This window comes from Alligator mississippiensis, chromosome 10 (genome assembly GCF_030867095.1).
Source record: "Alligator mississippiensis isolate rAllMis1 chromosome 10, rAllMis1, whole genome shotgun sequence".
Lineage (NCBI taxonomy): Eukaryota > Metazoa > Chordata > Crocodylia > Alligatoridae > Alligator > Alligator mississippiensis.
Window position 1 is genome coordinate 14112879 of NC_081833.1, and position 26252 is coordinate 14139130.

The window sequence follows — 26252 nt, forward strand, 5'->3', positions numbered from 1 at the left end:
TTCTCACTCTTACGCTTTACTTGATCAGATACAACCTAAAATTTCACTTTTCTCTTGTTCTTCAAGAGAAGTGCCATTTGCTTTAGGTACCTGTTTACTCTGCTTTCTCATTTTCTGTCCAATACATTATCGCTGCTGCAGTGCTCATCATCTAAGGAGGTGATAGAGAAAACATTGTTCTCTGAGAACCCAAATGTCTTATGTGGAATCTGGTAGCTAAAGGTGCTTGTGGATCTTAGCCTTCTATGAAAGAAGATTTAACTACCACAGTCTTACTTCCATTTCACTATAGGGTGAGAGTGTGTACACAGGCAGTTACTGCAGGGTAGCTGCTACTCCCTTTTACCCTGCAGTAAATTGTGCTTCCGTCCATGCAAATTCTCCCAGTGGAGAGTTCAACTAGCTGTCCTTCACATTCATCACTTAGCTTGTTTGAGGGTGTAAGATGCCTGATACTGCTTTCTGCACAGAAGCACTTTGTGGTCTCTCAGCCCCGAGACTACCTACTGGAAATTTAATCAAGAATTAAATGAAGCATCTTTTCCACCTCTACTAGGATAAATATTACTTTTTTTCTGGGCCTAAACTATTGAGTAACGTCGGTACTACAAGGTTTCCAGCACACGGAATGGGAAAAAATTCTTTTTATGTTACTTCCCTCATCTGTACAACCACCCCTGTTGTCAGTTTGTCTTCACTTGCTGCATCGCTTTATTTAGATTTTTGGCTCATCAGAACAGAGATGTATGATCTTCTGTTTTAGTAAGGGCTTTGCCAATATATGGCTGTATATAAATAAAAAATGGCTAAAGCCAGGAATGAACAGCTGACTAACATAGGACGTTTTGCAGACCAGAGCACTGTGTTTAATTCCTTACCCTCTTTTTTTCTTAGATATTGTGTCATAAAGATAAGTTTTCTATGGGAGTAAAAATGAGGAATAGAGATTAAGTGACTTGCTGAAGGTCATCAAGTACATCAGTGGCAAGAATGGAAATAGGAACTGGGTCTCCTGATTTGCTGTACTTTGTGCTGCTGAGGAGACCAAAGCTGTGACACCCATGTGGTTCTTTCTCCTGGGTTAAATCAACATTTTAGATCCTTTTAGATCCCTGGAACAGAAGGCAAAAAAAATGGTTTATTCCATATATATCATGGCCAGTTTTTTGTTCAGTTTACAATTTTACACTCCTTCCAGGAGTCTAATGGGTTCCTTTAACATTCCTAGAAAACTGCACACAATAAGTAATTCCTGTTGCGTGATACTCATCAAAGGTGCCGGTATTTGCCAAGACCAAAAAGGTTGTGCCATTTGACAGTTGTGACAAGCCTAAAACCTTCAGGAAAATATTCAAGAAATGAGATCATTCCATTTTTCAAAACCATGTGTTTCCCAAATACCTTATCTGATTTCCTCACTTTACTGGAAAGTCCTCCCTTGAGTATGGTCACACCTGTGAAATTCCAGGTGGATTTACTTATTTTTAGCACTGTTAAAAATTCAGATGATATAAGAAATCTTGCTTTAACTCTAACTATAATTTTAGAGCTGACTATTCTATTACTGCAAGTCATTTGCAGTGTAAATGTAATTCACATCTTGGGTTCAAAGCAAGACTTAAGTGTTAAACAGTAGTCACATGTGAGAGATTTAGAATAACTATGCTGTATATTCTGGAAACTGAAAACTAGTCATTTTTCCCCCCTTAGTGTTCATGTTTGCAATCTGCCTTTTAAGGATTAAACACATTAACAGTTAAAGCTGGTTAACTGGTGTGTAGTCGGTATGATTCATTGTTTTTCTATGTATCAACACACCCACACCAGGTGTCTCAGATAATAGACTGGGAAACTTAGTGGTGCTGAGGATTTCCTGTCTGCAGATGTGCCAATTACAATGCTGATTGAAAAAAGTCAGCTTGTAGAGTTAGCTAGAACTCAGTTGCTAGAGTTAACTAGTTGTATCCTGAATTTAGAGTAAACATTTGGTTATTTAATTTTTGCTGACACCTCGTAGCAAAATACTAGGACTTTATGAATAATATTAAAACATAGAATATATAAAATGTGATGGATGGAACAGAGTCCTATTTTGCTACATAAATTCAAGATATCTATTTCTTACGGGGAATTTTAATACCTTTATTCATGCAGTTTATCTGCTTGGCTAAAATTCTTATATAATAAAGGGCTTAGTCCGTCTGTCTGGCTGTAATGTTCTTGGAGCGCTCTGATTGGTTAGTGAAACAACCAATCAGAGTGCGGAATGCCGCCATGATGGAGGGGACGGCACTGGCCTTGCCCTCACCCCCCCTCGCTCCATCCCTGCTGTCGTGGTGGTGCTCCGCTGCCTCCGAGGAGCAGGGCCGGGGAGGGTGGGGGGTGAGGCCAGTGGCGCTGGAAGTGGCGACGCGGGGTGCTGATGGAGGGGACAGCGGGGCAAGCTCCCTCCCTCCCCCTGCTCCTGGGAGAAGGTGGCAGTGATGCAGGGTGGTGCTCTGTCCCCACCTGCCCCTTCCTCCCCCCCCCCAAATCATTCTTGACAGGCAATTTGCTAGTATATATATCATTTGCCAATTTGTCAAATAGGATTTCCTGTTTGATATCTAGAAATTGTAGTTGACGATAATTGTATTTGCTTCCTGTTCTAAAATGCCGGGTGTCCTGTATGCTGCTAAACGGTTTTAAAGGCATGGGGGGGAGATTGTATTTGGGACTTTTTAACTACTCAGGTCAGGGTTGTGATACCAAAATAAGTAATGGCTCCCTCAAAAAAAAAGTCTGTCACCTGTATTGCTGACTTCCTGTGCAAATCCTTCCTCCACCGCAGTAACCGTCACCATAGCACAAATTCAGTCCTATATTCTTCCCATACCTGTGTTCCTCACCAGGATTCCCTCTGCCCAGCACCTCCTGGAGTCTTGGGTGAGGCACTTCGGCAGCAGTGGTGGGGGGTGATTTTCCTTTCAGCCTCTAGCTGTGGGGTGTCTGGTCACATAGGTAGTAGGTCCTGGTTTGCATAGGGCTGCAGTAGATTCCTTGGATTTCTTCAGTGTATGAAGACTCTTCAGTGAGGGATTGGGTCTCCTCGGTCTGGTGGAGGTCTAGGGGTTTTTCTTGGGTAGTGTTAAGGGAAGAGGAAGTAGGGTTCTGCATTCTCTCCCAGTATTGGCCCTTCAAACTCTGCCAGGGAGGTTCTGGTGGAGGGAGGAGCAGTAACTGCAAGACCTTTACTCAGTGCAACAGCACTGTCTCCAATTCCTCTTGGATCTCTACTGCAGAAGCCATTGGGGAGCAGAAGCAATGACATCCCAGCATGTTCCAGGCAGCACTGGCAACATTTGCAAGAGAGAAGGTGACCAGTGCTTGGCTGTGCATGGTCTCAGCCTTAGAGGGGCCTGTCAGCTTGAATGAGCAGGGTTCCCTGGTATTTTTGTAGCTGCAAAACAGGATTTTGCTGTCTTTTATTTTGTTTTTTCCCTCCATACTTCCTCTGCTCCCCCCAGAAATTCCTGTCCACCTTGCATGTATCATTATGCACAGGGCTCGGATATGAGGGAGGGTCAGTGAGGTACTTCTTGGGAATTCACCCTACATTAGCTATCTTATTTCATATGATAGAGGAGGGAAGTGTGCAATTAAAATATAGATAGATTGATCAATCTTCTCTCTAAACTTCTTCTGTTGAAGCGATGCCCAGTGGCTTGTTCCTACAAATCATGATGATCACCCAGAATCAGTTTATGGTTTCATAAGAGAAAGTGCTAAAAGTTTTTTCTTTTGTTTGGTGTTATTTTTGTAAAAAAAAAAAGAAGAAAAATTGGATTCTTTCCTCACATCCAAACTCCTGTTTTCTTACCCAAGAGGCTTGCATAAATTGTTTCCTTGTGGCTTAGGTAGAACTTGTTCCCTAGTGTTTTAATTACCTCTTTCAAGTCTCTTGCAAACAAAAAATTAAATGGTATAAAGTTTACATTTGGACTTTGTGATAAGATGAAATGGGCTTCATATGACAACAGTCTGATTGAGTAGGGGGGTGGTGCCTAATACACTGTTGATGGGAACATGAGAAGCATAAAACAGTGGAAGATGTCATGTTTAGTCTCTCAAAAAAAATAAGTCTCCTAGATGTGGGCCATTGAACCACCTTTTTTCAAGCCTCTGTGTTTGCTGCTGAGTTTGTACCTACACTGTGCTGGCGTATAGGGCCATGCCCTTGAAATAAAGTCACCTTTGCTATAAAAAAGAACTATACCTGAAGCTCTTTATGAAACTGAAAAGTATCAGGTGGTGCATGCTATAAGCTATCAAGCACTCTGCCTTGCATTTCAGACCATGGGCATAAAATGGTCTTTTTCCTAGCCTGTATGACTGAAGAAAGATCATTGGCATTTGGTATTAAGAAAGGTACACTTATTTTTTTCCATGCTTTTAAGTGTTTTTTTGTGCTACTTTTCTCCAAACCTTACAATTACATCAATTTGGATTAACCACAAAAAAAAAAAAAAAAAAAAAATGGCATAGAAATTTTGCTTCAGCGCTTTGCTTTGATAAGTCCCATATGGTGAAGCATTGCCCTGATCTTCTGTGGCTGTAACCTTGCCAGGTCCCTGTGGGAAGGGGATGGGTTTAGGAATTCTCTTCAGGGACAAAACTTGCCATCGGATTCTTAACCTTTGAACTGTTCAGTGGAAATAATGTGCCTTGGTTAATCTCAGAAAGCTCTCATCATTAAGGCACTGTGGTTTGCTAATAGCCTGGGTCTTTTGTTCTGAATTCCCACTATACTTTACATCTCTTCCTTGTTAATTTTAATTTATAAATATCTTAGTAGGACATGATTTCAGCATTCTCCTGCTAAAAGTTATCACTTCCATCAGGTGTTAGTCACAGACAGCCCATTTTACTGACAGGCACCAGACTGTTTTACACAGAACTGCTCTTAATATGCCTGTTGTGAGAGGGGCTTGGATGCTGCATTTTGCTTCTGATCTTTGTTTACTGTTTAAGTATGATGGCTCTGACGCTTGATACATGCTATGTATGGTAGCTACTACAGTCCTTATTTACAGTACTTGCTAGGACATGTGATGGAGCATACTTCTGATGTGTGTGAAAACATTGTGGAACTAAAATAGCTAAGACACGGTGCAAGTTGATGAACGCTCCCTGCAGGAAGCCTCCAGCTACAAGACAGCGCAAAACATTGTTTAGTAGGAAATGGTCCAAGATGATTTCACAGTATCACTAAATTGAATGTTGTAAGTGTTTCTAGCCCTTTGCCTTCTGATTGACTTTAAAAGCTTAAAATGCACGTAAACCAATCATGTGGACTGAAACATACTTGATCTTTTTTCCCCCCATTATTCCCCTCTTTAAAGATCACAGATTACCTATCCTATGGTATGGTATCCTATGGTATGGTACCTATCCTATGGACTGTATGTCCAACAGAACTAAGGTGATACGTCCTTTGACTTCTAGTTTCTTGGAGATACCAAGTCACTTCACAACTGTAATAGTCAGGCCAAGGCATCACAGATGACACTAGGACACCCAGCTCACAAGCAGTTGCTGTGTTAGCTCCTTTGTTGAATAGTTGATATGACTTCCCCGCAAGGAGAGGGAGTTCAACACCTTGGCAAACAGTATGATTTGGGAAGCTCAGTAAGGGGCTAGTCACAGCTCTAGCACTGACTTCATACTGTGGCTTTTGCTAAGTTGCTTAGGTACCTAAATCCAGAGGTGCTGAGAGCCCAATGGGTGACATTTTCAGAAGCACCTTTGTGCAAGTGCTTCTAATCCAGGGATGGGCAAAATACGGCCCACAGGCTGGATCCAGTTGACCAACAGATTTGATTTGACCCACAAGTAGACAGCCACCAACTAACTGGATCTGTCCTGTGGGCGGCTGGTGGCTCCAGCCACTGCATGGTACCAGGCAGCTGGTCGGCACTGCTTCCACCCAGCAGCATCAGGCATCAGCTGTGGACCCAGGCAGGGCTTCTGCTACAGCAGGCAGATGGTGGCCTCAGCTGTGGATGCTGCCAATAGGTTCAGGAGCCTGGATGCAGAACCTGCCAGTGGTATCCACAGCTGGCACTGCTGCCCTCCTGGCATGGTGGAAGCTCCTGCCCAGAGCCCTGACATGGAACCAGCTGGTGGTGTCAGCTGTGGACCCAGGCAGGAGCCGCTGCCACACTGGGCAGGTGGCAGCGTCATCTGTGACGTGACTGACAGGATCTGCATTGGGGGTCTGGAACCTGCTGGCTGTGCCCACAGCTGATGACACTGCCCAACATCGCAGCAGCTCCTACTTGGGTCCATAGGTGACACCACTGGCAGGTTCCAGGTTGGGGCTCTGGGAGGGAGCTTCCACCATGCCAGGAGGGTGGTGCCATCAGCTGTGGATGTCACTGGCAGGTTCTGTATCAGGGCTCCTGAACCTGCCAGCAGCGTCTGCAGCTGACTCCGCTGCCCTCCTGCTGCAGCACACTCGAGCTCCAGTGGGTTCTGGGAGGAGGGAGAGAAGAGAAGAGACTGAGAGTGAGCGAGAGAAGAGGACAGTGATAGACACGGATGTGGCCCTTGACAGGTCCCCAAAACACATTAAGTGGCCCTCCAGCCAAAATAATTGCCCACCCCTGTTTTAATCAAACTCCTAAACTGCTTAGGAACATCTGAACATCCTACCCCATAATCGGTATTTTCCTTTTTTTTTTCCCTTCACTGAGAGGCAGTTGTCCCCATCTGACCTTCATTAACCAGTATTAGTTAGCTGTCTACAGCAAAACATTGTAGTAGCAGTGGGGTTTGAAGGAGGAATGCATAGTGGCCTCCTAGATTGGTTCAGAGAAGTTGTCTCCTGCCTAAGCAACAGTGGAAGAAAGTGCAGAGACTGGGGAAAACAGGGGATCCAGACCCGCTGAGTAAAGGGGATGAGGGGCAATGCAGTAAAAAAGCAGAATAGATGAGTAGCAAGGGACATATCTGGGAGCAAGTAAACTTCACTTATACTTTTATCCTCAAGGAAAACCTTGTTTTATCAGGAGCAGGTGGCTGTGGGTTTTCCTACGTATTTGTTCTGTTTACATGGCTGTGCCCATTACTGTGCCTTCTGAATCGGTATGTCACATGTGGTGCCTATCAGCAAATTGGTCGCAGCCCAGTGCTACTTGGCTCCGATTCACTGTGGGGGCAGCTGGCTCCAAGAGCTGTACAATGGGCAACCTCACATAGGTCAGAGTCGCATCCACGTTTGACCAACCCGATGGTGGCCTGAGGGGGCTTACGTGCATTTCCCAGCCTGTGGGCAGCCTCACCAGCTCGGCTGGCTGGCATCATCTTCAAGAAACCGCTCGGCCGAGGCTTGTCAAAATTGGGGCAAAGGACTTTGGGAAGCCCCAGGGGAATAGAAACTGCCTGTGAGGTTATAGGTATATAGATATAGGTTTTCACCACTTCGGTTGTTTTATTTCTGATTAGAAGTGACAGCGTGGCGTTCGTTCATGTTTACTGCAGAGTGGGTGGTATGGTAGTGCACAAGAACCAGCAAGCAGGAGTCGGTATCTTTTTCCAGGTGGGTAGGATAGTGTCGTGCAGTGGTGATGAGTAGGGGTCTACTGAAAACAAGTCAGCTGCCAGCTGATTTTGCGGGCAGACTGCAGAGCTGGCAGCCACGTTTGCAGGCCAAGCACAGCTGGCCCCCCTACACCTCTGGCTGAGGGGCCCTGGTACTCCCTCCCTTTGCTGCTGATTGGCTGCAAGAGCTGTCTGTCATGTGGCCCCACCCCTCATCATCAATTGGTGGAAGGGCAGAGCCATATGATAGACAGTCCTTGCAGCCAATGAGGGGCAATGGCAGCAGTTTTTTTGCCATGTTGGCAGCCCTCCTCCTTGGGGCACAGTGGCCACAAGGATTGCTGGTTCCGCAGACGAGGCCAGCATTTTATTTTTGGTAAGTTTTGGGGGGGGGTTGGTTTTTTTTGTTTTTTCCAGGGAGCCTACCAAAAGCATGCAGCCCGCACTTTTTTGTGGAGCCTGCCCAAAACCGTGGTTTTTGTGAAATTGCTATTTCAATAGGTCCCTAATCACTGATAAGTGTTAAAGTCAGTCATGTGCCTTAAGTCTCATTGTTCTTCAAAGTTCAAGGTGGCGGTCTTCTTCCATGCTTGAAAAGCATGTATTCGATTTTGTGAAAGAGCCTCTATCTTTGCTTCAGGTGGTGGGGTTTGATGTGTAGGCTGAAGTTACTTCTTCCTTGGAGGAAGCTGTGAACAGATACTTTCCTACAATTATAGTTGAAAAAAACAGTTAACTTAAGAGCAGTTTATCAGAAACACTTAACCCTGCTACCCTGCCTTGCAAAAAAAAAATGTTAGCAACGGACTTGATATTGCAGATGCATAAATGTGGGGACCTGTCAGAATTTGCTAAATTTGTCATTTCAAATTAATTGAGTCACTTGGACTGCATGTTGGAGAAGTCATTAACTAATAAATCTGATCTGAAGCAAGATGAATAAATATATTTTGAGTTTGTGAATATGAGCAAATAAAACTTCAGCTTCTCTCCTAAGTAATGTTTAGGCAGTGAAGCTGGAGGTGGGTAAGAGTTGCACATTGACCAGCAAAGTGTATTTTATGTAATTCTTTAGCTATTAATACTGAGCTATGCACATGTTAACAGAGATTGGAATTGAAAGGTTAAATGTTACCCTGCAGATTTGATAAACTCAGCTGTTGTTTTTGTCACAGCTCTTTAAACTAATCTATTGACAGGGTAGGGTTTTTTTTTCCCAATGCCCTGCCATTGCGTGCTAAGTTTTCTCTTGGCTCTGCCTGGGCAGGAAAAAGGGGAAACTAGAAAACCCCATTAGCTGTCCATTTGCAGAATATCCAGGCTTTACTCTCAATACACAAAGAAATACAACGGTAGGAAGTTGTTTCACATCCGAGCCAAGATAAGGTCCTAGAGGTTTATTATTTTTGTTGCCTGATAGCATCAGGACTGGGGAGCAGGGGGCAGAGAAGGAACAGCAGATCAACATCCCATGGGGACAACAGAAGGGAAGACAGACAGATAGCCAAGTGCCGACAGCTTCAGTCAGTACTCCCAGAGGAAGTGTTGGTTTCACCAGATGAAATTAATACACAGAAGTCTTTACAGAGGCATTCAGATGTGACATTGTTTGGGGGGCCTGGCTATATGGCAGATGTATAAAGCAGTGAATCATATGTTTACATATAATTAGATCTGCAGTGACAAGCCAGGTTTTCCTTTTGTTTAATAATTTCCTACATTAACATCAAAGGCTTTGCTTTTTTCATAATCAAAACACGTTTCCCTTTTTATTTTGCTTTGCTATAGCTCTGCATTAACATCAAACAGAAAACCACGGTCCCACGCAAGGGGAATATGCTCCCATTCCCTTCCTCTAGAGCCTCCAAAAATGGATGCAGCTATAATAGCATAAGGAAGTTTCCCTCGTTTGTATTGCGTGTGCTGATCTCCTGTGTGAACTGGTTTGTCCTTGTAAATTTTGCTAGTGCTTGATAATGTGATTCTGCTCATTGCTTTTCAATTAATTTATTATTTATAGTACGGTAGCACTTTGGAACTCCAGTCGGGAATCGGGGCCTGTTATTCCAGACACCATGCAGACTGCCCAATAAAATGTTATCAGGCTTTTCCTAGAGAGCTTTCTGTGGTCTTTTGTAACTGAGGTTATCGTTTCTATGCCTTTTCTTTAATTGGTTGCATAATTTAAAGAGACATCATCCACTTATATTTATTCCCCAGTAAAAACTGTGTAAAAAGCAGCTTTTATAAAACCTAGGGGTGAAGGAAACTACTACACTTTAAAAAAAATATATCCAATCAAGAGTTGTTTTAAAATGCACCCGTTCCCATCACAATCCTAGGAACTTGAAAGTGAGATTGACTTTACTGACTTTTGTTGTTGTTGTCTATGTTGAGTGAATTATGTGAAGTATACAAAGAGCATCGAGTTGCAAGAAATGAGGATTTTTATTAATTGTGTATCAGTTTTACTATTTTGCGGTTACTAATGAATAAAAACAAAAATCTGTACAATTTATGACTTTTAAGTCGGCACTCTGACTCTTTAAGGTAGTATTTAAGCTGACTTTACTGTAAAAGTGATTCAGTTATATACAAAGGTATGCACTGATGTTACATTTGTTAACTAGTTAATAATACGCTATAAACAATCTTCTGGTTTCTACATGCTGTAGAACTGGGTGGCGGCTGACAGGTTGTATTACAGATAACTTTCTTCACAATTGTTTAAGCAAAGGCACTAGTAATGAAGCTAATGTTTTATTTTCACAAAAAGAGACTCATATCAGCAATTTCCATTTACAACTTTGCCACTGTCGAGTACATTTTTTGTTTTCTTTTGGTTGGGCTATTGAATTGCACAGAGTTCTTGGAAACCTTTGCTGGAAAGTGACTGTTTTGTAGATTTAAAGCTGCCAAAGTCTTCAAATATTTTTAACTTAAACTTCTTTGTTTCCTTAAGGTCGAGTTCCTGACACTAGAACTCTTAATTTGGAGACAGTTGGAGTGAAAATGAATTCTGAAACTGGAAAGATCATTGTTGATGCCAGCGAAGCTACTTCTGTTCCTCACATTTATGCAGTTGGAGACATAACAGAGGTATGATGTCTACATAAACTATTTTACAATAACAGGAAGCCTAACTTTGTTCCTGACTAAAAAAAACTTGCATCTCTGATGGCATCGTGTTTTAGGCAACCCCCATGCCCAAAAGCATGGGTGCCAGAGTGTGGCACTTGAAGGCATTTTGCTTGGCATGCATGCCTCAGGGCGGATGGCAGGGAAGGGGCCAGGGTTGTGCTGCCTCAGCAAGGATCGGGCACCTAGTGGCTCCTCTACCATCCGCCCCAGGCACGCCAACATCTTACAAGTTGAGGTCGACGGTGTTTTCGGCACTCTGCCCAAAAACATTGCTGACCTCTGCTTTAGTGTATGTAACTGTGTTTAGGCCTTTTCTATTTTGTAAGCTGCAGTGTTTATGCCAGTCACCTGAACCAGTAATTTTCTTGAGATAGATCTTATGAAGTATTTCAGTATCAGAAATTATGGTGGATGATTATCAGGGAAATTCAGGTCAAAGGCTGCTAATAATATCTTTATCACTTTAATTATTTTTCTCATTTTATTTGTATTTGCTCAAATAAATGACTTTGTTACCCCTGAATGCTGAGTTAAAATATATGTAACTAGCTGAACTGACAGTAATCCTCTAAAATGATGTGGAATGATAGCGAAAAATTCTGTGAATATTTGTTGCTAGAGTTTTGTTGGTTGATTGTGCTTAATAAGACAAACTACACAGTGCTTCCTGTTCCCTGCTATGAAACGCTTCTGACAAAAGTACTTGCATCTTTGAACTTGGAATTTGGTTGCTCCAAACACTTGTGCTCACAACTGTGTCATTGCTGCTGTTCTGCACATGATCACCTCAAATCAACTTAGCTGCTTGGCAATTCATGGCAAGACAGTGTAAGAGGTATTAACAGACTTGAAGCTCATTCAGTTATTAATTTGAACAGAACAAGTAGTTGTAGATTCTTGCAGTGTTGACCCATTAACAGTTATCTTCAAAATATTTGGTAGCACCATTTTCTTGCGCTGTCAGAATGTCCTCTAAGGTACAAGGTGAAAGTTTTCAGTCAAATTGAGATTATCCAATATTAGCAAGGTATTTTGAAGTGGTGTTTTCATGAAATACCGATCATTACTCCCACATTCCAAATTGTGCGATTATGGCACAATAGTGATGCTCATCAGTTACTCAGTCCATGTTTGTTTCCAAAGTGCATTTTATTAAAAATTGAGGCAGGCAATATATGGAATAATGGTCCTAGTCTTGCAAAGTATAAAATTCTTACAGCCATCACTAAAATTAGTAACCATTGAGTGCAGTGGTTCTTTTCTGTATTGGTTTTGATATATGAAAGAGGTTTTTTTAAAAGGCGGTAGGTAGAAATACAATTATGACATCTAGAGGATGCCTATAGTTTAAGTCAAGAGTTTAGTGACTCATGACTCTGCCACATGGAAACTAGCCAGTTCCTCTAACTCTTCCAGGAGGTGTGACAGGTTATGTAATGTCCTTGGATAAGCCCTCTGCATTCCTGACTGGACTCTGAAACAGCCAGAGACACTTATGTCTCATAAATCTACCTGTCCACCCTTGACCCCTTCCCCTCCATCTTGGCATGTGTCCCTTCCTATCCATCTTTGATGTCTCCTTGAGGATGACCCTCTGCTTCCTTTTTTAAACTGTCACAACTAAACTACTACTCTTTCCTCCTAAATCCTTTCCCCTTTATTCATCACTGTTGACAGCCTTGCTGTCCTTCTCCACCACACAGATTCATAATACTTTGATTTCTCCCTTTCTTCAATTGTCACGTACACATGCTCTCTCTGTGACATTTCTAGAAATCTTCTCTTTCCTCTCTGTATCCCAGTGCCTTTGTCCAATCACTGGTTCCTGCCATGGTTGGGTCATCTACCTTCCTAATCTCTCCTCTCCCTCTCATTTATTTGAGATTCACCAGTAAGCATCCAGGTCTCTGGGACCCTGACGATGCTTGCTTCTGTTGCTGGGTCTACTGCTAACCTGCAGTGTTCCCTATGAAGAGACACTTTGCCTCATATGCCTTCCTTTTTCCTCCTACCCTTTTTTATCTATGTTTCACTTAATTTACCCTTCTGGCTGGATGCTTCTCCCCTTTCTCCAACCTTCATCTTGCTGATGAAAAATATTGGGACTTCAGAAGCTTCATATGTGTAACACTGACTCACATTGTCTTTAAATGCTAAATGTCCTATCTCAGTTTCCTGCTTTTATCTATCCTAATGCTGTTTGTTAGATTTAGATTGGATTATTGGGACTCCTGGATAAAAGTGTATCCAGTACACAGAGAGGCTGAACTCTATTTAATTAGAGCTGTGTAGATATGATGGGTTAAGTTCATGTGTAAGTACAGGAGACCCTTATCATTCGCGGGGGATACGTTCCGGAGGTCCCCACGAATAGCAAAATCCACAAATACTGACAGGGCTCCTCGCTAGACCTCACAGCCGCCCCCTGCTTCCACCCCCCCCCCCCAATTGTTCGCTGGGCTCCCCCACAGTGCCTAGGGACTAACCTCTTCCTCCTGCCGCGCTGCACACACTTCGAGCACCACCACAGCTGCCTCTGGGGAAGATTGTTGAGTCTCGGTGGCTCCCAATAACACGAGACATAATGGGGTAATATATTCATAGAATTGAAACCCATAAGGAATCTCCATTTAGTCTGACTTCCTGCATGGTACTGACTATGGAATTCTACAACAGAAATGTTGAATTTTTTATTTCAGTGCTTAACTATGAAAAAAATAGAATTCATTCACATAGTAGAAAATGGGCAATGCTGTCATCTTAGGGAACTGTCAGTGAAGCAAAACGGGTGTAGTTGCATTTCTTTAGCATGTCTGAAATTCCTGCGTACTCTGAAATCATCAGTTCCACATACCAGCAGTGTCCACATGGCATTCAAGTGTGTATTGGTTGAAAATCTTTGAACTATATAATTTTGGTGGGAGGAAGGAGGGCCTGTTTGGATGAGACTTTTTCAAAAGGGGACTGAGGAACCCACCAAGATCCTGCTTGTTGTGTGCGAATATCATTGTTTTTACAAGTAGAGTTTGCCCAAGGTCCCTGATCTGCTTTTTTCCTCCCTCTGTTCTTGTATAATGTTCTACCTATTGTTTTTTATTCTTTCCCTGGCTGTTCTCCCAACCCAGTAATTATCAGTCCCTCATTCCCAAAGCCTACACTGCATAGATACAAACTTGTTGCCATCTACTAAAAGCTAAACTACAGTATTCATTTGGACATCGTGGAAAGTCGATCCACAAACAAAACCCCACTTGCCTATTCATCAAGAACAGTTTCGCTTGGTGCTAATATGGAACTGTGCGCAAGGTAGCCTTGCTGTTTCCTTGTTTGGAGAATTAGACCCTAATTCATTTGAACTGCTCACTTGAATAAACTTTTCAGGGATCCATCTGTTGCTCTTGAGAAGCTTTCTTAGCCCTGAGTAAATGTTTTTTTTGACTGATGTGAATTCCTCATTTGGGGGGGGGGTGTTCATTATCAGTAATCATCATTAGGAAAATCAGTCTGGCAAATTTATGCAATAATTTTGTCAGGCTGATATATGTATTAACTGTGTTTGTTAAAATCCTTTCTCCAGTATCATGCTTGCTGAAGAACCATGGTAAGTGCTATAAAAGAAGGTGCTCTTATAAGGAGGGCTAGTATACATTCAAGTCACTTGACATCTGTCTTCTTTCAAAGGGTGTTATAACAAAGATCTGTAATGGGGGTGGAATGTACAGTATGTTGCTTTAATAGAGGGTTCTGAATAGAAATTAGACCAAAAAAGAGGTCGTGTTAGAACAAATATACAATACATCAAAGCTTTTTAAATTCTCCTAGGAGACATCTAGTTTGAATGTATAATACGTTGAAGGATTCTTATGAACAATTCGTAGCAATAACAGTGTAGCTCTACACATGATTGCAAAGTGAATTCCCACTCCAAATATTTACCAGGGAAGGTCTTAAAGGCATTGCATTATGAGAAGTTGTGCTTTATCTGCATGGATGTTTTAGTAATTAGCTGAGTTTTATGGAATGCATAGCAGTGCTTTCACAATTTTATCTTTCGTTCCAATCTTCTATTCATTTCTGGAATGCCAAAACAACATCTGTATTTCCTGCTACAGAAGTGATTGGCAGCCATGTTTCAGGCAAATGTGTGCAAGAAAAAACAAATGGCAAATTTCATCTGGTAAATGACATTTACAGGCTTGAAAGTCAAAATACTAGGCTTGAAAAACCATGACTTGATGGTTCTTGGAGAGAAAAGTGTAGGTTTGCAGTTTCATGATTTGTTGTGGGTTGTGCAGAAAAATAGGTTAATCTCCGCTGATGAGTAGAATACACAATACTTATGTATCAGGTAGGTGCAAGGGCTTATAATGCCATATTTCTTGGCTTTGTCTTTTGGCAGTTGGTTCAATGAGCATTAACGGAAACTGGAAAAAAACTTGCAGTTCAGTTGATATTGCAGGGACACAGAAATGGTTCATGGCTACTGATGCATACCAGATCTACTTACTAGGGCTGCATGAAGCTTTGGTCCCTGACTCAGTTCAGCAGAGGTTCGGCCTTATTCACTGGCTGAATCTCCGAATCGAATCAGGAGACCCTTTAATCTCTCTGAATCAAATTGGACAGACTCAGAGATTCAGACACAGACACAGCTTTAAATGTTTCTTTTACATACCTCAAGGTAGCAGGTGGCTCGTGAATGCTGCAATGCTGGGGTGGATGGAGCATCCCACAGGAGCATGGGGGGGGGGTCCCCAGTGTGCTCAGCACCCGACTCGAAAGTAGACCAGAAGCACTTCTAGGTTCACTGCCAAGCACTTGGAAGGGCCCCCCCTGCATGCCTGTGGGACACTCCATCTGCCCCAGCATCGCAGCGTTCACGAACCACCGGGTACCTTGAGGTATGTAGAAAAAACATTTAAGGCTGTGTCTATGGGCGAATCGTTGATTCTCCAAATCTGTGTCGAATCTTCAGATTCAGCCAAATCGAATTGGGGACTGTGATCCAAATCAATTAATCAAATCACTGCCCTCTATTTCAGGCTGAATCTGAATCGAATACAGCCCATTTTGCACACCCCTGCTACTTACCCATGTTCAGCAATTTCAAAACCTGGGAGGGAGGAAGCAGTCAGTCTCATTAGGTGAGCAGATCTTTTAGAGTAATACATATAACCTTAAAAAGTTTGTGTGGGTCAAGCAGGGAATCTTGCTGTTGGTATTTGAAGCCAGTTTTTAAGGTTGTCAGTTGCCAGGGATGCCGGGTGAGTTGAATTGTAGAAGTTTTGGAGCAGCCACCTAACAGGGCTGTGTGGGAATCTGAGAATCCTTGACTAAAATGGCAGCCAGATCATCCAGCATTTCAGAGTTATTTTTATAAATGTTGCTTTGTCCACCAGAACCCTTCCAGCTACTGCTGCTTCGATCCCTCCACAAGTTCTTGATTTCTTCACCTTCCCAGACAACTTGTTCCTTGTGCCTGTTCCTTCTTTGGCCCCTTGACCTTGCCTCAGATGGTCTTGGAGCTTGTCTTGGTTAGAGTTCAAGGGGTTTTTTTGTTAGAACTTCCTACCCAGTCTCATGCCCATCTTCATATCCTAGCCAGGCTTGCTCACTACTGCGCTTGGACCTCTGAGTGCTTAGTTGAAATCCCCAAGTTTCTGTCTCTCTCTACCAAATACCTCTTGGAAGATCCTGATCTATATTTGCTTTCCAGCTGAAGCATACTTTGTGATCTCTTCTCAGGGGCGCCCAGAGCTAACACCTACCGCAATAGCTGCAGGAAAACTGCTGGCTCGGCGTCTCTTCAGCCAATCTTCAGAACTGATGGATTATGACAGTGTGAGTTACTTTTTCCTTCAATATTTGCTTATAATGCTTAAAAACAAATCCTGCCACACCTGTAAATCAGTAGGATTCACTTTTTTAATATGGGGACCAAGCTTTCCAGGATGGATTGGTGAAAACGATACTGTGCATTTGTGCAGTATAATTAGAGTCCTTTTTGCTGTTGCCAAAATTTTCCTTAGAGCTACTTGGATGGTGGAAGCCTTTGGGCCATGCCATGCCTTTGTCATCTAATTCAATGGAAGCATTTCATGGGTTTTTTTGGGCCATGCAGGTACCCACTACGGTTTTCACTCCTTTGGAATATGGCTGTGTAGGACTGTCAGAAGAAAAGGCAGTGGGACGTTATGGAGAAGATAACACTGAGGTACAAAAAAGATTTTTAATTGGATGGAAGGAGCCTAAGCATTACTGTGGAGATGGCAACTTTCACCTCTGTAAGCTGTGATAATTGGTAAAACTGATTAGTAGGACCATTCGTTGAGTGCTTGAAAAGATGGAATGGCAATCAAAATGATGAGCTCCGTGAAGCTGAGTACTTGAAAAGATGGAATGTGTTTATTTCAGAGAGGGCCAAGACTTTTAAAAGCAGGGGTGCCATGGGTAGCTTGGGAAATTTTCACTTGGTTCCTGGGTTTTTTTAAGCACTAGTTGCTATTTTTAATGGTACAGCCATCAATAAGTAACTGTGATATCCAGTTGGGTCTTCCAAATTAACTGACCCAGACCTTTATTTACCTTTCTGATGCCTCTGAAAAATACTCAGATAAACAGGTGATGCTATAGCTGATTGACTTGGCTGGTCCCTGATCCGCTGTACTTATGTCTTTCAGATTGAAGAATACAGTCACATGCAGACAGACTTTGGGTAGTTGTGCTTTGATGCACCACTGCTTGAGGGTGGGGATGGAATTGGGGGCGAGGGAAGAATCCAAATTAATTGCCTCTGTTTGACTATAGCTCTGTTATAACAAATCAAATCTTCACCGAGCCATTTTTGTAAAGAAGTGCTAGAGTATTGTTATTTAGCCTTCATAGAAAGCTGTCTAGATTTTACTTCATAGAATATGCAATAATGCAAAATGCAGTAATTAACAGCTTTCTCATTTACGTCCACTCAGTTCCTTTTCCCCATGTCTTGTGTTGCTGTTTTATGTTGTTTTTTGTCTCTCTAATCTGAAATTCAGTGTATGCTTTAAAATTGACATCAGACTTTCTAGTGTTTGATAGTAATGCATTGATTTCTAGGTTCTAGCACCAACTGGAACAATATAGATTGTCACAAAACAATTGTTCTTGTCTGGCTCATGAAAGCAGTGTATTTGTATAGTGCATTTGATTGATTGAGACCTATCTATAGGTGAGCCTGAGGTACTGACACTTACTGGCAAATAAGAAAGAGTTGGATTGATAGGCTTAAATTGAAACCTGAGGCAAAATCAACAGTGAAAAGGTAACATTGTTTCCTAAGCAGTCTGCAGAAATTAGCCTTAGGTTTAGCTCTGCAGTTCATGATTATAGATATGGAGAACTTGTCATTCTTCGTATTTTCTACAAACTGTTATTTACCTTTATGGCCAAAAGACCTCTGAAGGACACGTGTGTGTGCGTGCATGTGTGCGCACAGAAATGATCATTCAGAACACCAGAGCTGAGTAGTGAGATTTTTTTTAAAACAAGCTTATCCTGTGAGAAGAATTCATTTCACTCTCTTAATCGTGTTTTCCATGTATTCATTTTTCCCCTGTAACTATATATCTGGCACGCTTGAAAAAAAAGAACGCAGTTATAAATCCATCTCAATTTTTCTTTTACAGCACTAGTGTTTAGAAATGGTAATCAAGATGATGCTATATAGCTGGTCTTCATATAACCATATATCCAAAAACTAATTTTTCCCCCATCAGGTGTACCATGCGTATTATAAACCGTTGGAGTTTACTGTGGCTGAGAGAGATGCAACTCAGTGTTATATAAAAGTAAGTGTTCTGAACATTTAGCTTTTATTGAAACAAAAGAAAACAAGGCTCTAATGTGATTTAAGGAGGAGCATTTGAAAGATTGCCAAAAAAAAATCTCCCAAGACTGATGGGATCTTTTCCCAATTGACAGACTTCTTTTTTTGCTAACCATTGATTCACAAGTTCAGTGCTCCTCCCATTGTGCTTTACATCTTCAAAGCACTTTACAAATGTTGAATTAGCAGTGCTGGCTGCTGCAACTCCCCCTGCTAGATGGCGTCTGGGGACTGCTGCTACCTCGTTAAGGAATTGTTGAGAATTCTATTTGAATCAGAATATTTAAGACGTAAGACATTGTGCATCCCCACAGAAGGCTGTTACTCGTCATCAGCCAAAATGTAACGTTTGAATTGTTTGTTGGAGGAAGTACTTTTTTTTTTTTTTTAATGAAAGAAATCAGTTTACAAAATGAGATTAGTGGTTCCACAGCTGCTATGTAGAAACAGAGGCTTCTTGGTTTTAGACCAGAGCTTCAGACCTGATATGTATTTACTTTTTTAACAGTTAATTTGATTATGAGAGAATTTTCTGCCCCACTTTACTGTATCAAGGAGCTTGACTAAGATAAAGGATGGCATCAGTGGAATATTTTATGTGTTTTATAGTGGGGGGCTAACTTTTTTCCTTGCAATGAGATGAATGTTGTGATCAAACTGGTCCATCTCAAAGTATCATGCTCCTAGCTTACCATGCATAGAATATCCCAGGCATTTATAACTCTAGGGATTTTCATCTATGCTCTTTGTCAAATGCAGCTGCTTAAACAGTTAAGCAGATTCCCATTTTATGTTTGTCCTCCAGCAAAGAATTGAAGTGCCATTGCTTCTCATTTAAACATTGCCAGTATCTGAGAACAAGAAACCAGTAATGTGTCTGCTGAGTCATTTAGCATATAGTGTTCTAAACTTGCTCTCAAAACAATTGAATGAATGTTAAACTTGTTATATCTGAACCTCCGAGGAGTTGTTTTGATAATCTCTCCATTGTTTAGAAGTCTCTTATCACTTATACGACCCCAATGATGAGTGAATCCCGAGTTCTCATGCAGTCTTAAATAAAATCTGCTTGATCTGCATAGCAAAATCTTTTGGTCTGGTAGAGATTCAGTAGACAGTAGATACTAGTCTGAGAAAAATGGGAGGCTGACCTGTATAAAACACTTCAAAATATGGTTCTGTAACACAGGTGAGTGTTCAGTGAGTTGGGAGCCCTTAGAGTCTCAGTTTCCTGCAGCAGATTTACCACTCTTGGCTTCCTCTTGGACACGATTGTTTTTAAGACACATTGTTTCTATGGTACTTTGCCAAATGTGGTTGCCGTCAGGGTTCATTGAATTAATTATGGAATGTCCTTTGGCCATCAGTGCCCATTCTGAGCCAGAATGATATTATCCTGAGGTAGGTATTGGACCTCACACAGCATTTATTGGATATTATCCAAGTAACCAACCAAACCACATTTAATTTTGTTCAAATTATTCTTCAATGACTCCATGAACTCTATAGGATACAGATAAGCCCAAATATTAGAATGGGGTGGCCTTAAAGCATTGATTCAGAAGTGGGTTTAAGGACATGCTTATATCTTTCAAATGTCAGTTGGATTAAACATGTGCTCAAGTTCTTTTTTCAGTAAGAATGGCTTGTAGAATTGGGAACTTGGGGTACTCTAATTCCATTTTACCCAGCCTTTTGGCCTATCTTTAGATTTTTCTAAGAAAAGATCTCTTTGCGGTGAATTGTTTTCAGATGGTGTGCTTGCGAGAAAAAGAGCAACGACTTCTTGGCCTACATTTTATTGGACCAAATGCTGGTGAAGTTATTCAAGGATTTGCTCTTGGAATCAAGTAAGTACAAAAGAATGTCTCTAGCTTCGAAAGCTTGTGTTTTAGGTTACTGTAAGATCATAAATGATAGCTGCTTAATTTTGGCAACACTATAAAGAATCTGTGTTTTTATATTACTTTTATGTAGCATTACACATTTTCACTAAAAATAGTGCCATTCTTCATTAATATATACTGGATGTAGTTACAGAAATACTGAATATACTTAAGGCACAATGGAGACAAAATAATATTGCAGGACCAGATAAACTAAAAAGTCAATTTGTGCATCCATCTGCTAACTATGGTTTCTTCAAAAGGAGGATTCTCTCACTGGGGAGGAAGTTGTCCTATAAACCTGCCCAAGCAATTTTTTTTTAAGTCCATTGTTACGTTTTGCACAAAAGGCCTCCATTATACCTGTTCAAGACTCCTTTTTTCTGCTTTGTCAATGTGCCACCTTCAAGGGCCCGATTCAAGTGTAACCTAAAATGAGACTAACGACAACTCAACTAACTGGAGAGAACAACCTAGAATGAATTCTTATACTTCGGGGTATAAGCTGACCACTAATTGAGAAGGCAAGGAAGACAATTTTGTAGGGCAGGAATCGGAGAACAAGTTACTTCATCATTTTCCATCACGCACTTTCCAAAGCACTTAATACCAGTGTAACATCCAGGATATGAGACTAAGTAAACTAGTGCCTGATCTAGACTAGGAGGGTTTTTTTCATTGAAGCAGAGACAGTTTTCGCCTTCCAGCTGAGTGTACTGCTTTCTCCTTGGTCCTAGCCCCTGCTGCTCCTTTGGAGTAAGGGATCAGAACTGTTCCAGGGTTGTCTCTGATAGCACAGAGCATTACCTCTAGGTTTCTGATGTACTATAAAGATCATTCTCATATGTCCCTTTGTGACTGATTTGCTTCTTCATAAATGTTGATGTGTATATTTAAATTATTATAGAGCTTCACTCCACATTAATTTATAAGGAAAGCACACTCCATGGCTTGAGAAACATTTTTGTGAAGATAATATTAATTTGCTGTCCTCAATGCCATTACCATATCATTGTGGAGTTTGTAGGCTTTTATTGGCGAGTGACTAGAAAAGCAGAAAAGTTTGGGAAGGGAGGACCACAAACATCATGTAAGGGATATCTCAGAAATCACTGATTGCAGTCCACACCAAGTGCACATATTTCCAGCATGTGTTCATTGTCCATTAATTGCCAGTGGTACAGATTCTAGAATTGCTGTTTTTAGGATATCATTGTTTTGAAGTTTTATCCAAAATAACCATTGCAAAGGAAGTACATGAAACTGGAGCTTTTTTTTCTGCTTTGCCTGAGGGGAGTCAAAATGCTAGCTACCACAAGAGGTTTTCAGAAGGTCAAACCCTGGTATTGGTATGTTATTATATTTCACAAATTTTTGCAATGTAGAATACACCCACGGTAGGTATGAACTGCTGTTCCCTATTGTCGAATATTAGCTCTTATCTTAATCCTTCTTTAAAAGGATGATTTTGTTTTCCACGTTCTACACTCTGTTAACACAATGCAACCTGCCATGATTCCCCTCTATGGAGATTTCTGGATGTGTGAGACACTAAAAGAAATTTCACTTGTGACCTTTGACAAATCACTTAATTTCTCTGTGTCTTAACTTTTCATCTATCAAAATGAAGATGATAATTGTTCCCTTACCTAAAAGTATTATGGGGGTAAGTTCTTCACTACTTACCATATAACTACCTTGAAAGAAACGGTTTCGTTTTTGTTGAGATGAGAAAAGCTGTTGTTGGAACAGTACATTTAAACCAGGGGCAGGCAATTATTTTGATCAGAGGGCTGCTTACTGAGTTTTGGCAAGCCATCGAGAGCCGCATGACAGGCAGCCAGGAAATATTAATTTTCCAATTTTTTTAGGGGCCCCGCGGGCCAGATAGAATGGCCTGGCAGGCCACATCTGGCCCGTGGGCCGCATCTTGCCCGCCCCTGCTAAACACAGCTCCTCCATTGGCTCTTACTGCATGAAAACAGGGAGAAATAACTCCAGCCTAGCACTCGAAGCGGCAGTCTGGATACTTGTTGCAGACATTGTGTGACTTCACTTTTCGTATGATCATTTTTTATAGATGTGGTGCTACATATTCACAGATGATGAAGACAGTTGGCATCCACCCTACCAGTGCTGAGGAGGTAACCAAGTTACATATCACAAAGCGCTCTGGCTTGGATGCCACAGTCACAGGCTGCTGAGGTTAAGCACCATCCCTGGAGAGAAGGAAAAGGAGCACACACGAGAACTGACAAGGAAAAAGGGCATCCTGAGCAGAAACAGCTTTGACAGCTGCTGCCATTTCAGGCTTCACTCCTTTAGTTTGGCAGCAAGGAAGAAACTTTAGTCTTGCAGCCAGACTGAACCTCTCTGAAGAACTGCCCAGACAACAATCAATGCACTGCTTCCAAAAATCCTATTTCCCTGAAGCATATCATTTCTGAAGTGCCTGGATCCTGCTGGAGGTTTAAAAAAAAAAAGGGGGGGGGGGGGAAATCGTATTTTATGTAAAAATGTATCTTTGTGTTCATCATTCAGCATCTGAGGCCAGTTTGAACAGATGTCACTTGGTTTATACCACTAACCACTGGCAAATTACTTCCCCCTTGTGGGCATGTCGAACCCTCAGATAAGTGGACTGTCAAATTGAAGCGGCTTGCGGTGTGCTGCAAAGAATGCCAGGAGCCCGTCTGACAAGATGTGGGACTTTGACAGCCAGAGTCCGCCCCAGAGAACACCTTACTGCTGAGGTTCATCTGTGGGGAGTAGTAGTAGTTCATCAGACTGCCCAAGGCTCTTGGGTCCTTTCAGTTTTTATTAGGTAACAGCCACCACTTCCTCAGTCGCATCTAGCAGAGTGACTTGGAACCAGTGCTGATCACAAGAGTTCCTAGTCAACACACCCTGATGGAAAGCACACCCTAATATGTCTAGCAGCCATCATTGTTTCATGGAAACATACTGGGTATAGGAATTGGTAGCAGAGGAGAATATGAAGTGGCCATTTCAGCTGTCATGCTGTCAGACAAATTTAATGTCGGCAAAGGCAGAGTGTCCCAGAGGAGTCTGGCAGATTTTATTTAACAGTTTGGAGACTTTGCCGATTAAGCTTTTCCAGAAAGAAGCTGGTTTTGGTGGTTACGTTCCTGCATAGTTTTTAAATTGTTAATTAATTTCAGATCAAACTGAATTGAAACATCACACGCATTATTGATCCCCTGCCAAACACTAAGCAACGTTGAAACATTGGAATCAAACCTAGAAACACATGAAGTTGTACTGGCTGTTCAGTAAGCTCTAGTCTTTCAGCAATAATTAGAGATCTGGTTTATATGATACGTTTTTTAATAGATTTGCATTGATAAACCAAAGCCCACTTAAGCTCTGACAAAATTAACTTGGGAGGAGAGGGAATGGAATTGGATTAGGTTAAAAACAAAACCAGAGAAAAGGTGCGCCTGTTCAGAGCTCACTTTGAAGATGCCTATCTGCAAGCTGTTCTTTGAGGATACTGGCCAAACTTCCTGAAAGTAAGAAAACATTCATCTACTGTGAGCTGCTGCTTATCTTTGTGTTGGCCAGAAGGGGGAGATGCTGGCTAAGCTGTGGCAATTGAAAGAGAGAGAAATTAAATAGCAAGGCTTCTTTTGCAGGAGGCTGTTCAACAGGCAAATAAAACCCTTGGAATTGCATTCCAAGTTGCAATTTGTTGCTCGTATTTTGATAAGCACAATCAGTTATTTACTTAGTATCCTTTAAAATAGAATAGAGCATGTTGGGAAGGGAGGCGTAAGCTACTATTCTCTGGAAGGAAAGACCAAATAAAAACGAGCCTTACTCTCTATTTAGAGCAGTAGTTTTGCAAGTCAGTTTTGACAGTTCTGCATAATTCCTAAGGACTGTTTGCTACTTCGCTATACCTTTGGCATTTTGTCTTATGCTTGGAGAAAAGTCAACTTGGTTGACTACTTCACAGCAGGCTATACTATAAACCAACAGTAGATCTGTTTCAAGTTTTAAATATTTCTTATCATCAGAATTGTCCCTGTCTCAAAAGCTATTGGAAAATAGCTTCTGGAGTTTGATCAGACAGTATCAAACAAATTTAACAGTACTTATCAACACGCTTTCAAAGTGGTATTAAAATATATTATTTTCAAAGAGCTGACTGCATTTAAAAACAACACAGTCTTAGCTGCATTGTTTCCAAAGTTTTCTCCTGCTTCTGCTCTATAAAAGGAGTGAGTCCAGGAGTGATCCTGTTTGATTGAATACAGCATGTGGCATTTCTCATCATACCTGTTGATTTATTTGATTCTGCCCTGAGATAAAGTCTTCAGGCTTTCGGTGCAGAAGGAATGTTTTGCAAACGGAAATCTGTTTGGAATACTGCCTATTTGTTACTGTTCCCTTCAGGAAAAAAAATTGTTATGCAAGTGTCATGTTCACACATGCGGAGTCAAAAACTCTGTCGTTCCTTCAGTATACGAGGGTGTTTTGCAGAAATATAATCGTGTACCTGAAGTGCATGCACCACTGGTTATTTTTAAGGAAGAAAAAAAGACCACATAGCAAACCCATTCTTTCCATGTACTTGAACTGTTGAGTATTTTATTCTGCATATGTCTTGCACTACGACAGCAGCCCTCTGCTGATTAGAAGGGATATGTGTCTTGAAGATTTTTCTAGTGAATCCCCCCGTAGCACCAGCATTGCTCCCTTTAACCATGTGGCAGGTTGCTGTTCTACTCAGTTTTACCCGTACTCGTGACTGGATGTATTACATGCCAATGGAAGTGGGTCCAGAGGGAAGATGAGTTAACTTCACTTCTGTCACAAGACTTGGGATGGAAACAGTAGCTTGCTGCACTACAACCAGCAAAGAGAGTTGGTGGGAAACTCTCCAATGTCTTGTGTGGGGTGTGAAATTTTTCCATATCATCACTGTCTAAAGTAACCTTTTAATGGGGTACTTTTTGTTTTTAGAATCACGATACGGAGTCCTTGAAAATTGATCTTGCCTCTTGAATTGCATCCTGGCTCTGGGCCTCTACTTAGTGCAAGGCATTGTTGCCCATTGAAATAAATCTTGATGTACCTTCGTGCCCACATAGCATTGATGTCAGAATGAAGAGTGAGGTAGAATAACTTAAATGAGCACGATTGCTCTTATTTTCCTGATGGACTCCTTGTGTGCGCTCTGGGGATGGCCTTTTGTAAGAAAATGAGCCTGACTAATGCCAATTGAAAGTGTTATGTATGCTGCCACGTATGGATGATGTGAGCTGCAAGTAAGTTTAAATACAGTTGGGCAACTTTTCAGGATGCCAGCTAATGACGGCTTGTTTGTCAAGCCACACAGTGGGGTAAACAAGTCTGATGAATTCTGGCTGCCTATTAAATAGATCTGATCCTATTATTTATTGTTACATTTAAGATTAATAAAGAATGATTTTTCTAGACTGTGTCAGAATGCCTTTGTTTAATTTCTTTTAAATTTCTGGTCTGTGCTTATTGCAACTTTCTCCTCCACATCTCAATAAAAGTGGGACCATTTCTGGTGACGGAAACCAAAAATTTAAAATCAAAGTAAATGCCTTGAACCTGGAGTCATAGGTGGCTCTTCTAGGTAAAAACTACCTAGGGAGTCTGTTCTTGAGCTGGCACCGAGAAGCATATTGTCATGACTGTATATGGAAACTCCTACACAATGACCCTATGTTTTGAATTTCTTGGGAGGTTTCACTATAGTCTGTGGCTTTGAGAGAACTAGTAGC

The 26252-nt window shown here is 41.5% G+C and overlaps 1 protein-coding gene across 1 annotated transcript in view; it reads left to right on the forward strand.

Moving 5' to 3' along the window:
* The window catches only part of TXNRD2 (thioredoxin reductase 2), a 41707-nt gene extending 15772 nt beyond the window's left edge, over nucleotides 1-25935 (forward strand). Inside the window, exons 12-17 of the mRNA XM_006270923.4 lie at nucleotides 10544-10680; nucleotides 16468-16563; nucleotides 16844-16936; nucleotides 18477-18548; nucleotides 20339-20436; nucleotides 22553-25935. Coding sequence (XP_006270985.1) covers nucleotides 10544-10680; nucleotides 16468-16563; nucleotides 16844-16936; nucleotides 18477-18548; nucleotides 20339-20436; nucleotides 22553-22676 — 620 coding nt within the window. The 3' untranslated portion in view covers nucleotides 22677-25935. The remainder of the gene's footprint in view (nucleotides 1-10543; nucleotides 10681-16467; nucleotides 16564-16843; nucleotides 16937-18476; nucleotides 18549-20338; nucleotides 20437-22552) is intronic.
* The last annotated feature ends 317 nt before the right edge of the window (nucleotides 25936-26252 follow it).